Genomic DNA, 18,261 nt, shown 5'->3' on the forward strand with positions numbered 1-18,261 from the left:
TAAGAAAAATTGTTTTCTATAGCAAGTTAGAATACCTGCTGATCTGTCTTGATGATAGCTTAAAAGTAATATCCTCCAAACTGTTTTACAACTTGCTTCATGTTTACAGAGTGCTCTCACTGAATCTGGTCCTGAAACAACTGAACTGCATGATTCTTGGGTAGATTTTAGAAGTTTACTGCTCCAAAACTCTGTCAATAACATTCAAGCAACTTAAGCAAAAAGGTAACATTAGAATTAAATACATTTTTTGCTTCACTTCTTGTTTGTTCTCCAATCCACCAGCTCCCCATTGCTACTCGGCTAACGTTTGGGAAATACTGGAGAGATATGATCTGCAATGAGCAAGGCTAGTAGGCTGAACAAATACAGTCTACACAAAATCAGAAGCACTGGCCCTTCAAAATATTACCAACTTTTCCCTTGTCACTGCAATGGTCATTACAAATTAATTTTACAAGTAGAGTAGTTATCTCAATAGCAGACATTTTAGTATTAGCTCTGACATTCACTTTGCAGACTCCACAATACTCAATGCCAACTTGAGATATGCAAACAGAACGATCTGCAGCTAACATAATTCCTTTCATACTGCATTCCTTTCTGCAATTACACTTACACAGAACACACATTTACTTCTGCTTTTTTTTTTTTTTTTTTTTTTAAATTGTGGTGTTTTTCTTCCCCTCCCCTATTCTTCCCCTAGGAACTCATCTGGTACATCTGGTGTTGACATGATTTAACATAAACTTGCAACATCCGTGCTGTATCTTCAAGACTACCATTCCTCACAAGCAGCAGAAACAAAACTTGCTTTAATCTAAGCTGCTTTAAAACATGACTGAAAAAAACTGAGGTGACATACAATAAAAAAATATAAGAAAGATTAAAGGTCAGAAAAGCCCTTCAACAGATGAGTGAAAAACCTTTCGTGCTTCCTGAAGGAGGTCACGTCCATCTGCACATGAACCACCATCAGGGTCAAACTGATCTCAGTGCAGGTCTGAGGGCATCACTCAAGCAGTTCTACAGACCCTGCACTCCATGTGCCTGTTTGCAAGACTCCAACTGGCCATGCCTACAGCTTGCTCCTTATCACTTCCTTATCATTCTATAAGGAAACCCTGTGCCAAGCAAGGGTCAGCAGATCCTCCTTGGTCTGAACTGATTTCGTTTATCATCTCCATTTTTAAAAATTAAAAAATACAGAGCATATTTAAATTTGACACAATCCAGAAGATTTGCAAGCTTTGCAATTAAAGATAGCAAGAGTTTAATTAGAGTAAAATGATTGTTCTTTTGAAAAAGAACCCTTTACTCCATGTTATCTGTGAATTAAATATTGGATTTTAGTTTTCCCTTTTTATACTATTTGTGTTTCAGATATTTGCTATGATTCAAAGGATAGGTGTTACATTTTATAAATGAAAAACTACAGAAAAGTAAGGTTATGCGGTTAGAAAGATAAAAGACTACTGTCAAATGAAAAGCTTAAATAAACGAATAGGTTTAATAGATTAAAAATCAGGTTTTGTTGTTGTTTATAGCATCAGCACTCATTTAACATCAACACAAGCATGACGATAGTGAAAGCATTTGTTCTACTTGAAATGGTATTTGTGATTTAAGTCACCAATGCACGTTAGTATTGCACAAAAGATATTCATACTCTTTATACTGTACTGTAAACCTACAAAAACCAATACCAAGCAGGTCAAAATCAGCGAGATCACACTTAAAATATTATTTAGATAGCTAATTAGTTTCAATGTTCAGATTCTATTTGTTGTTCTAGCCTCACTCCCCAGATCCTTCATTACGTCAGCTAATTACTTGAAATTTCTTTTGTTGAATAATGACTGTACTGAGCAGCTAACAAAACTCCAAAGCTGCATGTACGATTCAGAAATGCGTACATATATTCTACAAAACCAAACTGCTTTGCTGACATCTACAATGTCAAATTGTGCTAATTCAGACATTGGAGTGGTTGATTGGCCTTGCAAGTAATTCACCAACGATGCCAAAGACACAGCACTGCAGAAAGCAGACGTGCATCCTTCAAATCGCTCCAAGTCTGCACACACATTTTTAACTTCAAGTATTCCCAGATGCAGCCCAAGGGGAGGCCCAATCCTGGCCAGTACAGATGCACTTTTAAGCTAATTCAGGTTGTTCACAAGCTCACTTTCTGGCCTGGAGCAGGACTGCTGCTGCATGCATTCACTGCTAAAGCAGAAGAGCAGGAAGAACGGAGCAATGCCATAAAACAGTGCCTATAGACCTGTAGGGAAACAACCCCCTGCTGCTCTCTCCCTCCCTGTCTTGGGCTGTGCAGAGGCTCAGAGTGAACCACATCTTTGTCTGGCATAGCACTGGACATACAGACATGGGGAAAGCCTGGGAGCAGCAGCACAACTGCGTCTACTTAAAAACAAGGTGCTCTCAGCAGCTCAAAGGAGAGTTAAGCAAAACCCTTATTTTAAACTGTATTTTAAACTGTATTTTAAACTGTATTTTAAACTGTATTTTAAACTGTAACTTTGTACAAATCTCGTAAGATTGTTTCAATGTCAGAAACATCCGATATCTCTTCCAGAAAACAAACTACAAAGTAGTAGCAAAAGAAAAAAAATCCCATCTTTAAGTCTCCTGGAATTTTATTTTTCTGAGAAAAGGTGTTTGCATTTCATAGAGACCATATTAGTAATTTTCAGATTACAGGGAGGTATTCCAGATTACTGAACCAGTGCTGGCCCTCTGAACCCGCACTTAAGGATGAAACCTGCAAATCTCTCTCAGCTGTATTCAAAATGGGGAAACACTCTTCCTGATGGCAGTCAATGAGCACAGGGTGCAGGTATAGAAGGGGAGAGGTGAGAACAGAGGCTGCACAGCGTGCTGCTGTACCACCATAGTCTGCCCACCTCACTGCAGACCCTCTCCATCCCCTCACTGAAGTTGCTGCAAAGAAACATGCAACTGCTCACAACAGACCCTGACTGCAGTCCACACAATGAACTATTTCACATTTTGAGCAATATTTGCTTGTTTCAGTTAAAGCACACACATCCATACTATCCTCCCTCCTCTCAAATCACTCCAAACACCTTCAACTTCAAACAGCCAGTTCAGCTCACTCTTCAGATCAACCTTCCATACAGGCCTGATGAAGAACAGGTGTAATCACATTCACAGGGAGAAAATCCCTCAAGGAACAGACCTATCAGCTCAAGATTTCTGACAGCACTGATCACTGCTTTCCAGTCTGTCCTCCAAGCCCACAGCCAGCCCCTTCTATGCAGCAAAGAGATGCACCAAGAGGAAATTTCTGTTTGCTTCGCATGCTCAAGAACTTTCCAGACCTTTATTAAATGAGATGAACTAGAACAACGAAAGGCTTCCCTCATTCAGGAAAAGTGCTATCATTACAGGAAAAAGAGTCATCATTGACTTACTTAAGAGCATGCATTTTGGTAATCTGGACCCTACCACTTATGTCTGCTTTTTGCAACCTTGATGGTGCCATCATGCACAGAAATCATCAGCACAAATCACCACTGAGGACAGCACAGGGACCTCCTCCTTCCCCCTCACACACACAGTGGCATCATTAGGGATGGGCAAGCAGAGCATGTGCTGAACAACTGCCAAAAGTAGTCTGGGACACCTCCTGCTGCTCTGAGCAGTGATCTCAGGAAGCTAGGGAGCAATGTCTCGCACGAGACAACAGGGCATAAGGAGACCTGAAAGGCAGCACAGCTTCCCAGCACTGAGAACTGGTATCGTCTGGCAGAGTGGGAAAGCAAATCTCTGGATTGCTGATTGGTGCAGTGATAACAGCAGTGCTCCTCACAAATAAACCCATTCTACAGTAAAGGAAGCTTTGACAAAAGCTGTAGCAATCATCCCCAGCAACAGCAAGAATTTAAGATCTCCATTTAAACAAAAACACATCCTGAAGTTATTACATCACTGTATCCACAATGCATGCATTACCAATTGCATCTCTAATGTTATCAAATATCTTCTTCTGGCTTTGAAAGCAGGGCTCTGTTTAGTAACTTCTGAGAAGTTATTTTAATTCATTCACTCTTAGTATTTGAAATCATAGTTAAGCATGCAGTACTGTAGTTTGGTACCTCCAAGACAGCCAACAAGTGATATCAGGAACAGCTGTTTCCACAGCAGCAGCATCTTCAGTTGCCTCAATTCAGTAACCTTGGTTCTGTCCCAGCTGAATCACACATTTAGTCTTCCATGTGCAAGGTTTTACCTATTAGAAGAACAAACATCAGGATGATTAGACTTCAAATTTAAAAACTGCCTTCATTGTAAATGCATGTTTTAACAAATAGAAAATGGACAGATGCTCTGCAGTGCCTCAGTTTTCCTATAACTGAACCCCAAAGAGAAGTACACATGTATGGATACGGAGTGTCACAAATTAGGTAATCCAGCAGGAGCACAGCTGACAGGCACACCGATTTTCTAGTTGCCCACATCCATTTATTTGTAAGAAATAGAGTTTTAAAAGGAGAGAGAATACATGAGGTGCAATCACACACAGCGTACAGCAGTTGGAAGTCAAACAGCTGTTAAAGAACAGCTTTCATCCTCCTCGCTTTGTATACACCACACTAACAACAACCTGAACACGTGCAGTAACCAATTTGATTGAAGTCACATCCAGTCTCCCCTTCTCTTACTGTTTTACTATTCCAGACCTGGGCTTGATGTACATAACAGTATTACAGAAGTCTGAAGAGGAAGATGCAGCAACCAAAAATAATTTAAAAATAGAATAAAAAAATAGAATCTCAGCATGTGGCACTGAAGTGCATCAGGTGCAGTGATAAACTGTGAAATAATTTGTTAGCTTCCATTTCTACCTCTGTTACTGGCTAAATGACAAAGGATTTGCCATGGTCTATGTGCTGGGGTACACCCTTCTTATTTTACTTCCATTTTTTCCTCTACAAGCTGTGCAATACATTTTTAAAAATTGTGTGACAACTGTGGCCTTTACACTGTGTGCATCACTTCTCCAGTATCCCTTTTTTCCCTGTAAGAACAGTGAATAGGCAAAGTTGGAGGTTCTGCAGTATACAGATCAGACCTACATCAAATCAGTCCCCCTGGCACTGAGCTGATGAATCAATGCACTGAAGTATTAAGGGCAAAAAAGACAACCATTAATTTCGAGGTGCCAATCCATGAAGTCTGAACACGTTTTGTTGTTTGTTTTTCTATCCAGTGTGTTTCACATTACAGTTAAAATTTTCTCATACTTCTGTGAATGTAGTGTTTGAGTTTCAAGCTAAGCACCCCAGAAAGGCAATCACTCAGAGGATCCCCTCAGCTGAGGACAGCATCCTTCCCCTCATCCACAGCATCACAGCACGAGAAACGGTGGTTCTCATACTGCCCAACACCACCCCCTGCCCACTTCATACTGGGGACACATCTGACAGCACATAGAGAAGTGCACACAGCAGACAGGCTGCATGCAGAACGAGCAACGGCTGAAAGGGACTGACTTGGCTTGGAGCATCCTCCAGCAGATGTGACCCCCGGGACCTGGCTTTGCTCAGGTTTCGCTCAAGTGACAGCTGTGTGACACAAACACGCTTTTTCCTTTTCTTCTGTGCTAAAGCCAAAACCCTGAAGCACTTGTGTGACAAGAGAGTTTTATCTCACACCCGCTCTTTCTCACGACAACCTAAGAAATGGCCACAATCTGCTGAGAAGGAAGTACTTTACACAAGAACTAAGTTCTAAAAGAAATCCCAAAGCATCAGAGCTAGGAAGCCTCAGGACTGCTGTGTTTTGCATACTGTTTCTGCAGTATCCACTATAATTTATTGAACAGTATTAACAAGTAATGCACAATGACACTGTAATATACTGATGAAACAGTGCTAGCATTAGCTGCTGGGCTCTAACTGCACTGTTTGTTTGCTGAGGGCTTTTCAGAGTTTCTTATCCAACATGACCTGGGGTCAACAGGGACAGGGCTGTAGCACATTCAGCTTCAACAAAGGCGTTTTGGTGCTTTCAGAATTAACAGGACTTCAATCACCTGTGCAGAGCTGTGGCACACTGTATGTAATCATCCAGAAGGATAAAGTAAGCAGCAGCTTCAGTATCTGAACGTCTGGTTCCGCTACCAAAAGAACACGCAGAGGAAATCTGTCTCTATTTTGGAAAACGAGAAACTTCCCTCCTGTAAGAGCACTGGTTTCATGAGAAGTTGACTACTTCAAAACATCAAGAATGCAAACCTAGGAAAGTGGTGCAAACATATCAGAAAAAAAAAAAAAAATGACAGACTTCTTCGTTATACATTTGTTTGTCTTTCAGAGACAAGCAGGTTCTCACTAGTTCAACTACAGGATGACAAGAAAACACCACCAGCCAAACAGATGGCACGAGATGAAAGCACAAACACACACTGAAAGTTTCAACTTTTCCTCCTTTGAAATTAGCTTTTCACAACCTACACACTTACACATCACATAGTATAGCAATTGATGGACAAGCAGGTCTGGGAGAAACAAAGTTTGGAAGAGTTTCAGGAGTCAGGAATCTTATGCAGTGACCTCAATGCCTACAGTCCTGAGTACAGCAGTCAAAAAGCAGTAGTTCTCCAAAGGGGGGGGATTTTTATTTACATATAGTACTTGAACTTCTCAGACCTGTTTGAGAAGCCCAATATAAACCTTTAACAGGAAGAATTTGTGAACTTTGACAAGAAAAAAAGAAATTTCATCTTGATAAATTATGATATTAACATTCTAATTAAAGTCATCTCCACACACAGCATCATACAGATGAGAGGCACAGATTAATGAGAACCATCCCTCAGCAATTTCAAGTAGCCACATCATTTAAAAAAAAAAAATAATTATAATTGAAAACATCCATTTCTCATTTCCCTCAAAATGCAATTACTAGTGGAAAAAATCAACCAGTACACTCTGTTTCAATGAAAAATATCCACATGGTGGGCTCTCAATCTTCTGTATCATTTAATCAAGTCTCTACCTCTTGTTGCTCACATTCTAAGACTGACAAGAACCAGTGATGGATGAAAGTGTTGTAGCCATGGAAAAGTAAAGGTGTATTTACCACACACGGTGAAAAAGTCAGAGATTCAAAGATTCAACATTTTTGGTCTTTTTAAAAACTAAACGAAATACAATAAAAACAGCTATGAAAGTCATCCAATTGCACATAATTTAACAAGCTAATCTTCCAAGAATATTACTGCTCCCTAGGCTTTCCTTTGATACCAAAGTAGCCCAGAGCTCTGGGATCAGTTTGCTGAGACAAACAAAAGTGCTGAACATATCTATAAATAATAACTTAAAGCAGACCTCATCCAGTGTCAAAATTGGCAATCTCTATATTGAAATTCACTTGAACTTCTATCTGCAGTTGAAGTTCTAGAGTTCATTCCTTGTATTTCTCTGCTACACAAGGTCTAGTATTAAATGTGGAGGTTGGTGGCCCTGCCTGTGGCAGGGGGTTGAACTTGATGACTCGAGGTCCCTTTTAAACCATGCCATTCTATGAGTCTATGATGGGGATCCTCCACAAAGATCATTTAAGAAAGCAACAGCGTTTGCAATCTGAGTATTTGAAGGGATAAGCAAGATCCATGCCAGCTCACAAAGACCTGCTGATGTATTTTGGTGGCAGCCTGCTGAGCAGTGCCTAGCAGAGCCTCACCTTACAGAGCACCATGAAGGCTCTCTGGCAGCTCAGCAGATCTCACTATGAGAGCACTTGCTGTTCAATATTATTCCTCCTTTCACACTCTTTATTCCACACGACATTAGTTTTAGTGATTCTGAGTAATTTCACGTTGAGGATGGCAAGGCTTTGAAAAGCTGAGACACAGTACAAGTACTATCGAGCCACTACTGGCACCACACGCAAATCCATCTAAAGCACCTGAATTAGACTCTAGATACATAAGAATTAACCAATTAAAAGCTAAGAAGCATGACAAAATACAGTTAAAACCCCTACTAAGCAATACAATGACTTGTTCCAAAGAAAAGTTTAAAACGGTGCTCCAAGGAAAACTGCGATCGGCCCGGCTCCTTTGGGGGCTCATTAGATCTTGGTTCCACCGCTGCATGGGAGCACCACTCATTAACGAGCAGCCTTTGCAGGCTCCTAGCGGTTGTTAGGCTGCCTGTGGCTCTCACTCAGCCTCCCTGTCCCTTTAGGGATATCAGCAATAGACAAATCATCCTGATGAAGCTGGGCTGTAAGAATAGAAAGATGAGCAGGAAAGTTTTCAGAGGAACTCCGCTATTAACAAGCCCTAGGTAGGATTAAAGCCATCTGCAGTGCGTCATTAGCAGAGGCTTAATTAAAAGCACCGCAAATATTTCTAACAAAATGAATTTACAAAAGCTTAGAAGAAAAGTAGCAGCAACTGCTCTGCAGAGTTTTACCACAACTTCTTATCTTACTCTATTTATCGCCTTTCAGTTGCAATCCCCTGCTTTACCTGACCATATATCCTTTGTACTTTATATAAGCATGATAGAGCTTTGTGGATACAGGGATGCATGGATGGTTCTGGCTTACAGAGCATCTTTCCTTGCCCTATGCTTTTTCCAGCCCATGTTTTTCCCAGTGGAACAAAGAAAAATTGTAATAACTGGATGCCCTCTCTCACTGTACACTAATCTCTCCACAGACAGCAACACAGTGCACGTCTACCTCACATATTATTCTTGTCATTGAGGTCTTCTCTGGATACGCCAGCACTCTCTGAGCCCAGCACCTGCACAGCTGTAACCACCACAGAACAGAACTCTGCTGAGCCTTTTACCACTGGCAGTTATTTCATGTCAATAAAAGCAGAAAACTTGCAAAATAAATAATTAAGGAACGTAATTTATCTTAAAATTCCTCAGGAAACCTACACTATTTTAAGACCACTAGTTTCTATAGTTCTGCACATTAACCTCTATGCCAGCAATTTGAGAGCCTCTTCAAATCTAGCCAGAGGTCTTTGCTTTGCACACAGTCCGACCACCTGCAGGGACTGCCTGCCTCGATCAACTTTGGTACACCTATGGGAAAGCTTCACAAAGGAACCAGCTTTGCATTCTTTTTCCCTAAATACAGGGGAATGTTTATCAGAATCTTTTTCAACTATTTCAATTAAATCAACTATGTGATAAAAATTCAAATTAGCAAGTCATTATAAGCAATATTAAATCCATTCCAAACTCACATGGAATACAGTTATTGTGAACACAGTAAAATCAAGTTTAACAGTGTGTTTAGCCACCATCATTCAAACTTGGTTTATCTATTTTTGCAGTGGTACAGTGAAAATCTTACGCTGACAGCAAGTTAATCTTTCCAGATCAAAAAATATAATACTAAAGATAAACAGAGTCATATTTACCAACTCGTGGATGACAAGAGAAAGCATATTTGCACAGTTCACTCCTAGGACCTTCAACCTTATTTCAATACCACCTTTTTCTGCCCAACAAGGCAGCAGAAGGCAGCACATCCCATGAAATGGCATGCAATTGACCAGTTTAATCAGAAACATTAAAAACAAATATCTGACATTTTCCTTCCATGGTATTTGAGTTAATGGAAGATCTAGAGTAACAACAGAAGGACCTTTACTCACAGATGAAATAGCAGTTACTCAGACTTATATATGCCCTACTCTATGACGCTCTTAAATGCACAGGCATCAGCTAAGACACATGATTTCAAGCGTGTACACCACTGATAAAAACTCAGATTCTGGCCTTGCTGCCTACTGGTGGCCATGGAGCTCTGAGGAGCAGACTTGGAGGTTTGCTGCAGTGTTCACACAAATTTTCTATGCTCTACTCACCATCAATCTCACTTTGAGTTTCCAAGTAAAATGCTATCATTGGAACCAAAAGTATACATGCCTCCACTTCATGCAGGCAGGACATTTTTAGCATATCAAGACTTTCAGGTTGAAATCTCTTTGTAAAAGTTCTCAAACTGCAGTAATGAGGAATCGTGTTTATTCAGCACAAAGAAAAGTTTGGAATTCCCCAAAAGCATTATTAAACTTTAAACATACGTGTTTTTTTCCCCACATTCAACCATTGCCAAAAGCTAACTATAACTTCTCCAGAGCTCTTGCTGACCTCCAGCACTGTGAGCCTTGGGATGCTAATGATGCTGCCAATGAGCCAGTACTTCAGGCTTCAAAAACACAAGTAGCCTTTGTATTAACACATGGAGGATACTGCCTGGTGAGGTGCAAGTAATACAGCATTTCTTCCAAAATGTCTTTGGTTCTTTCTCATGTTATTCATTATTTCAAAAGTTTATCTTACCCTGCATGGTTGCCAAAATATAACTCACTGCTTCCCAGCATGCACTGATTTCATAATTGGATATTCCTTGATCTGAATGAAGTTTATTTGTACCCCTCATCATGCCCCAGACTGCACCAGTACCCAGTGCTGCTGGCAGCTGGCTGGAGACCCCAATGGGCAATGGTAAGGGCCCCCAACAGCACCCCAATGGGATGCAGAACCTACAGAGAGGTACAGCACAGGACAGGCAATGCTCTTCCTACCCTCCTGAGAGGCTTCAAATGCTAGGAACTGGAATTCAGGCACTTCCACCTACCCAAACCAAGGCATCCAGGAAGCAAACAAATACCAGAGAGCAATAACAGACCTGTCTCAAGCACCTGCAAAAACATTCCAAGCATTTCCTAAACTTGCTCCCTAAAACACCATATGTAAAGCCTTATGTATTATAGGCAAAGAAGATGTAAGTAAAAATTCTGTATTTTATGAAATAGGTCTATAGACACACACACACACATATATATATAAACACACATTTCATATGCAATCTAGTCTTTTCTTTAAAAATACGTATAGGGATCAGAGGAGTTTGATGGAAGAATTCACCAATTTCAGCACAGAACTGAGCTCCAGGAGTTATTGCCTCAGGTACCCTTAATCTAAGTCTGTGATTATCACACTCAAAGTCACATGCAAGAAAATAATCCCCTGCAGGATAGAGCACTGATATGAAAGGAAAGAAAAGCTCAAAGTCATGGCTGAATGGTTATATCTGAACACGTTTCAGTTCCTTCCTCCAGCTCCCCATTTCTTATTTGAGACCTAGGCAGCTTAATCTGCACTGATGTCTATGAAGTTTCACTTTAAAAGTTATTTAGTTGGAGACTTTCCTCTTGTATGGATAGAAATAAAGTTCTTCAGTATTTTTATGCATTTTTGTGCGTTTATTTTTTTAAAGACACAGTATGAGATATTGCCTGAAAATTTGAATACTGCATTTCAGCCAAATTTCAGACTTGCGATAAAGACAGTAAATCCAAAACGAGATTCTAACAGGAAAAACACAAACTGTGCTAACAGGTAGAATGTCACCCACTGAAGAATAAGAGAAAGCATTACTAGATGCTCAGTAGGTTACTGTGGCTGATTAGTGACAGTGCATTGCACAACAGAATGAAATGGTTACTATTACGACTGTAGAATATGGTATTTTATTATTATTGTTTTATTTAAATAGAACACTGCGCCCTTCACTCCTCATTCTCTTTTTTGCGCCCTACACAGCATTAATTTGGACGTGTCCCTGCACAGCCAACTCACCACCAGCAGAAGACAGCATGCAGACACCCTACCACAGAAAGTAGGGGGGAGGAAGGACAAAACAGCAGTGAAATGGCAGCCAGTTACCTCACTTCTGCACAGTTCAGAGCTAATGATTCAGATATCCCTGTCACCTACATCTCAAGAAAAGAAACTCACTCTGAACATAAGACCACAATTCAAAACAAGCAAAATGCAAGAAATTAAATTTCAACAGAACGTTCTTCCATTAACACTAGGAGAGGAACTTCAGGGTCTATCCCAAGATGAACGCACAAGAACGGTAACCACATTTGGTCAATGGCCAAAAAGAACAGTAGTAAATGCTAGACTGCAAACCATCTCTTTTACCCTTCTGAGATAACAAGTCTTCATTCTATGTTAAAAAAAAAAAAAAAAGAGTTGACAAAAGCAGTGTGTGAATTACTTAACAAGATCTCCTTAAATACCAGCACAAGGTTAGATGCGATAAAGACTGCACTGGCTTTGCTGGGTAAGTTTGTCAGCTTTTGGTTAAAAAAAAAAACACCTCCTGGAAGGAGCAGAGAGCTAAAGAGAACATACAGAGATAACATTCAGTGGTGATGAACTTAAGAACATGGGATGTACCGGAAGATCAATTTCCTGACTAAGGAACTAAATCCAAATTAGGAAAACCCTGGCTGACAGAGGTTCTGAAAACCAGAGGAGGAAAAGATGGGAGAGGGAGGTTAATTGCTTTGTAAAGCATTAAGAGTGGTTGGATACAAAAATGCCCTGGCAGGAAAACAAATCCATGGAAAGGTCAAAGAAAGAGATCGTGGAATTTGAAAACTCCAAATTTAATTTTTCAGGTTCAGGAGTTCTATTTTATCTCAATCATAATCTTGTTCTGCAATCATTAATGGCTGCCCAAACAAGCTGGAAATGCAGTTACAAAATATCTATGCTCAAACAAAACTTGTTGCTTTTCTTCTTATTATTATTATATTTTTCCTCTGACTCTCAGACATTACCTTTTCTTCACAGAGAAGAAACATTCTTTTCCACAGCATCTAACAGGAAAAATAGCAACAGGTTCCTGCTGCCACAAGATGCTGTTTTCTTCTGGACCTCCAAGGTTCGCTTTGCGTCTTAATGTACTTGGCACTGCTCTTGCTATTAATCGTGTACTGCAGACCAAGAGACAGTGCCTTTCCAGAATGACCTCAAACTAAATTCATAACTCTTTAAGAACTAATAAATGCACTGAACTAGAAAGCAGTCAAGCTTCTTTCCCAAGATTCACTACCACCTTTCATTTAAGGCACTGAGTGGAAATTGTTTATATATATTTTAACAACACTTGTGCGTCAGAAAAATGCCTGCAGACAATGGAAATGGACAATTACACTAGAGACATGGTATATAGCTTAAAAAGCTATCCCTAGTGATACACAGCTTCTATCTGTGATGGAACTTGCATCACCCTGTGTCCAGAGCAAAGACTTCTTGAGAATTCTACATAACACCCCTAAGACCAGGAGGAAGCAGCCCTTAGCACTTTCCAAATCTTCCTACAGAAACCTGATGAGATCAGAGATCTTCACCACTACATTTTTCTGTAGTCACTCTCACCAATAGGAAATACCTGATGTGAAGACACGTGTACTCAACATGTATCAGATGGGGTCCTCCCTTTACTGACAGGGACAAATTATTCTGAGTTGAATATGAATTCTGAATAGTCAAGTCCCCAGTACATGGCATAAAAGATGCTGCAATTACTACAAGTATTTGAGAAGCCTCTGCATCCTTCATTGCATAGAATGCGGAAAAAGACTGGAACTCAGACTAAAGCAGGCTCCCAAGAACAGATTATGGCTCTGATGAGGTATTATTAAAGCAAGAAGGTAAGGCATAAGCTGCTCTAAGAAAAGCCTTGTGCAAAATTATTTGAAACCATGCCTACAATGCTCATGTTTCCATAAGAACATAAGAAGCAATTTTAGTTCTTCAAAAGGCTTTAGAAGCCTTTTTCTGACCAACAAGATCATTAAATTCAACTGACACAAAGGAATAAAGGAAGTTTTCCAGGCCTAGTACTAAGGCAAGCTTTCATGAGTTTTTTCATATTCCTATATTAATTGGATCTACATACTTTTAACAGCAGGGGGGAAGAAAACCCTAACAGAACTTTGGCAATCGATGATAAAGTATCACTGCAATTTTACTTCTAGAAATAACAGCTTTTAGACAGAAGTGTCCGGAGTTTTTAAAACAGAATTGTTTGTATTTGAAAAGATTTATTTTCACGGGCGCCATTTAGTTATTTCAAATCATTATACAGCACTACTTCCCAAGAAGTACTGCCGTAAATTAATCCAAGTGGGATATGTTCATTACTGTCACACTCAGACTTACTGGACAAGTTGTTGAGTCTTCTGGAAAGGAAGATTGAGCCAGAAGGGGATGTGGATCCTTACGAATTTGGAATTTGTATGAGATTCTAATTAAAATTGCAGGCAGCTAACTCTCTGCAGTGTTAAGCCCCAGACTGACGCACTTCCACTTTTTCTGAGAATCAGATGGAAATAGAGACTTTTCTCTCAGCTGACTGAGGAAGGGAACTGAGGGGTAAGCAGCAGCATGACACAAAATCTCCAGCCTCTGCTGCTGTTCTCAGGTTTGTATTATATATAGCAAATCAATCATCAAATCTGTGATTTGTCCATTACTTTTTAAAAAGTCTGAAATACAATAACTCATTTTTGGAACAAGTTTAGACAGAGTACACATATGTCTATCTGTGATTTCCATGCTTGAAGCCTACAAACAACTCTCATCCCGCTACAGTGGAAGAGGCATCAGGGAGCAGCAGTGCTCCATCCACTACCAGACCATAGGCAGGACACTGGAGGTGAGTCAATGGGATGGAAGGACTCAGAACTCACACCTACTCTGTGCTGAAGAACCGTGTCCATCTCAGAATGAAAGAGAACTGGTGTAAGTTTCAGGTTAAATCTCACCCGATGTGTTTAGTACCTTCCATACTGCCTTCCATCACTTTTGGCATGTTTTATTGATGATTTTTTAAAATCACTACTATGCCAAAGGGAGCTTTCTGTTCCATCAGGAAAACAGAGAGGCATGAGCAGCTAATTATGCACGTTATCCAACCTATGGACTTGAGATGTCCAGATGCTCGAAAAGGAGATGACTTTATGCTAAAATCGCTTCAAGGCAGGAAACACGAGGTGGTGGAGCTTTGCTAAGCAGCTTAAGGTAGTAGCTTTGCATAAGGAGCTTATGCAACTTTCCCAACTCTGAAGTACGTTCAGCGATACCACCAGTTTTCAAGTTACATTTGGGACAATGCCTCCTGAGTACTGTTACTCTGCACTACAGAACGAAAGAAGGGGAAAAAAACATCTGTGCATATACCCACTAACACTTAGATCCAGTTCAGTAGAGGAGACAAGTGTTATATTTGTCCTCCTTGATGTTTTCCTCTTACAAAATTGGTATCTGCACAATAAGCCCAGTTTCTTGGACTACAAATGAGATTGTTTCGCGTTTTCCACACAGAGCCTAAGAAGCAACTGCTTTACAGTCATCTGGAAATGCTTGTGAAAACAACACAGTTATAAATACTCCGAGTATTTTAGGCAGAGAATGGACTTCTGATAAACTCTCCGGTTTATTTTCAGATGAAAATCAGCCCAGCAAAAGATATTCTTGGGACAGGACAAGGTCAATGCCAGCAGCGCTGAAGAACAGATGTGCAGAAGGGTTTTCCAGTGAACAAATGCCAGTGCCTGATGAAACACAGTGCAGCAACCAGGTGCCAGCACACAAACCACTGTTACATAGTACAGAAGAACTTCCTATGAAACAAAGTGCCAAGCAAGAGCCACCACATTATTTTGTTCTCCAGGGAACAGGGAAGGAAGCCTTGTTTGCACTTGTTACCATGTAATACCCACACAAAAAGAGCACAGTTAAGTACTGCACCTCTTCTGTTTGCATTTTAAGCTTACCAAGGAATAAGGATTTTCAAGTAGACTAAACCACATCATCCAAAGCACTAGAAACACAGCTCTTCATCAGAACGATACAGATCTGCAGTTTGTTTAGCAATACAACAGCAGAGATGGTCAACTTGAGTTTCAAAGTCCAATAGTTACAACAATTCTTGTGGAGAACTGGAAGATCCATAAGCAGATGAAGCTAAAGATATGAAAACTACTGCGTGCACGTGACTACTTCAGTAATTGTACTCGATTCCACAAATCCTTGGCTAATTCTTTGAAAGGTGTCAGCACTTCTTCCCACTACAATTTCAACAAAACTCTGTAGAATAACAAAGACACGAGACAAGGAGCAGTAATGAGGAACGCAGCAGACCTCAAATGGAGGGGTGGGGAGAAGGGGAAAAAGAAAATAATTAGCTTTCATGTTAGCTTTTGTCTCAGAAGTAGCTAAATTAACCACTGCTTAGTCAACACTAGGAAATGAGGCAAAACAGTAAGTGCCCAAGCAGGAGGTAGGCATTGCAGTGAGCAGCTGCCTCCTGCTAGAAGGCCATCAGAGCGTGCTGCCCTTAGGGCTGGTCAACATCCAACCTAAGGAAGGGTCATCTTCATCAAGAGCATGCAGTCATTTGGTCCAATTCATGCTTTTTCATTACTATTATCGTGGTACGAATAATAAAATCTTCAACGATCAAAGCAACAGAACAGATATCTTCTCTGGTGGAAAATGCTCAGTGTACAAATAGAGGCTATTCACATGCCACTAATGATGTGCACACAAACCTAACGAGTACACAGAACATCTCTGTCCGATCAATAAATCTTTATTCAGGGGAGGTGCGTGCAGCTTAAAAATGTAAGCTTAAATGCCCAAGCAGATGCTATGGACTGCAGCTGGAGACCCCACACGAAGCACCACCAGCCTTATCAACCAGAGCTCTGCTTTCCTCATCATTCAGCACTCTGAGGCTTCAGCCACACCAACGCTTCTCCAACGCAGAGCTGGCATCACCTGCACCTGGCAATGAGCAGACATGGGGCTGATGCAGGTCAAATTCAATGGTTATGGAATAAGTTACTCGATCCTTTCTTTGTCCTTAGCTGTTTTCTAGCTATTATCCAAAAGAAAAAATGAAAAAAAAAAACATAGAAAATTGCTTTTCACCCCACAAAGCACTGACTGCACATAAAAGAAACTTTAAAACCTATGTTTTCTGTATTGCTTGAGAGTGTTAAAAACTCTGCAACTCAGCCTCAGCTCATGAATTCTGCAAATTTGTATCTAAAACTCTCATTTCCATTGTGACCTCTTCCCCATCCCCTTTTTCATATGAAAACATCATCTGCAACCACCTGACCTCAGCAGCTTGCTTCAGAATTAACAGAAGCGAGGTAAAAGAAAATAAAAATCCTAAAGATAAGATGTGAGAGCTAGAGACTGATGCATAAAATGTATAGCATATGGGTGATAAACATAAAAGCCCTCTCTGTTAAAGTTCGTTTCGTTTGTCTATTTCAAATCAAGTTACAGAACAGACAAAAAAAAAAAAAAAAAAAAAATCAATTCACTTTCCTCAAGCATCAAAGAATCAAAGAAGCACTTTTCCATTTTAATGCTCTCAGGCTTTAACTCAAAAGGAAAAAAAAAAAAAAAATCCCAGGGGACATTCAGCAGGGAGCCTCAGCATCCTCACAGCACTGCTCCTCCATGGCAGGGAAGCCAGGCAATGGGATGTGTTTCAAGAGGTCTGTCCTAAGTGTTCTTCTACAGGCCAAATGGGAAATATTTACCAAACCTACAGAGCCAACCTGCACATTTCCAACGTTTTTGCATATTTCAGTCCTCAACATTTAAAGGGACTCTAAATATTTAGTTATTCTTTTAAGCATGGCATTTGTTCATCAACTGACACAGCTTTCTCCCCATTTCCATATTCTGGTGCTCAGTCCCACTCAGCAGTTACACTCAAGTTAATACAAAGGATCTCATTTTTAGAAAGCAAATTCAATCCTGGTCATGCCCAAAACTTACAGCATCAGGCAGTTATCCATTCCATTCAACATCCAGCCCATCCAACAAGCACATCTACTTGAAGAGAGGGACTGGAGCAATTTAAAAATCACCTCCCCGAAGATCCCAAACTGTGTGACCCATTTAGAGATTTTCAGCGATACAAACTAGAAAGATGTTGGCAACAGAAGAAAAAGGAAACAACAGCATTATCAAGCACAGATGGTACTGTGAATAGCTTTTAGGAGAAATTCCATAAAATTTGACCTTTTATCTAACAGTTAATCCACCCATTAACTACCAAGGCAAGTATTTATGGTCATAAGTGGGGAACAGCCACAGGGGACCAAGGTAGAAATCCACCTTCTGGCTTGGCTACTGATTCCCTTTCCACTGTTCTCAGCCAACCAACTTATCCCTAGCAGCCTTTAATGGAAAAGCACCACCTTTCCACTACATCTCAAAAGGACTGACTTTATATCTCTGCTAATTTAACTAACAGAACAGCTAAACAGCTTTTGCTTCCATTAAAGTTTGCAGAGGTTTTGCTCAGCAGCATTTGCCAATGATTTGAACCTTTAAACACTAG

At 40.3% G+C, this 18,261-nt stretch overlaps 1 protein-coding gene across 7 annotated transcripts in view; it reads right to left on the minus strand.

Moving 5' to 3' along the window:
• Nucleotides 1-18,261, minus strand: part of LOC116236889 (contactin-3) — a 133,255-nt gene that overhangs the window by 66,275 nt on the left and 48,719 nt on the right. For all 7 annotated transcript variants that reach the window (XM_090148450.1, XM_090148453.1, XM_090148449.1 and 4 more), the window contains exon 2: nt 4,143-4,276. In XM_090148450.1, coding sequence (XP_090004576.1) covers nt 4,143-4,197 — 55 coding nt within the window. In that variant the 5' untranslated portion in view covers nt 4,198-4,276. The remainder of the gene's footprint in view (nt 1-4,142; nt 4,277-18,261) is intronic.

Source organism: Phasianus colchicus, chromosome 11, assembly GCF_987193195.1.
Source record: "Phasianus colchicus chromosome 11, bPhaCol1.hap1.1, whole genome shotgun sequence".
Lineage (NCBI taxonomy): Eukaryota > Metazoa > Chordata > Aves > Galliformes > Phasianidae > Phasianus > Phasianus colchicus.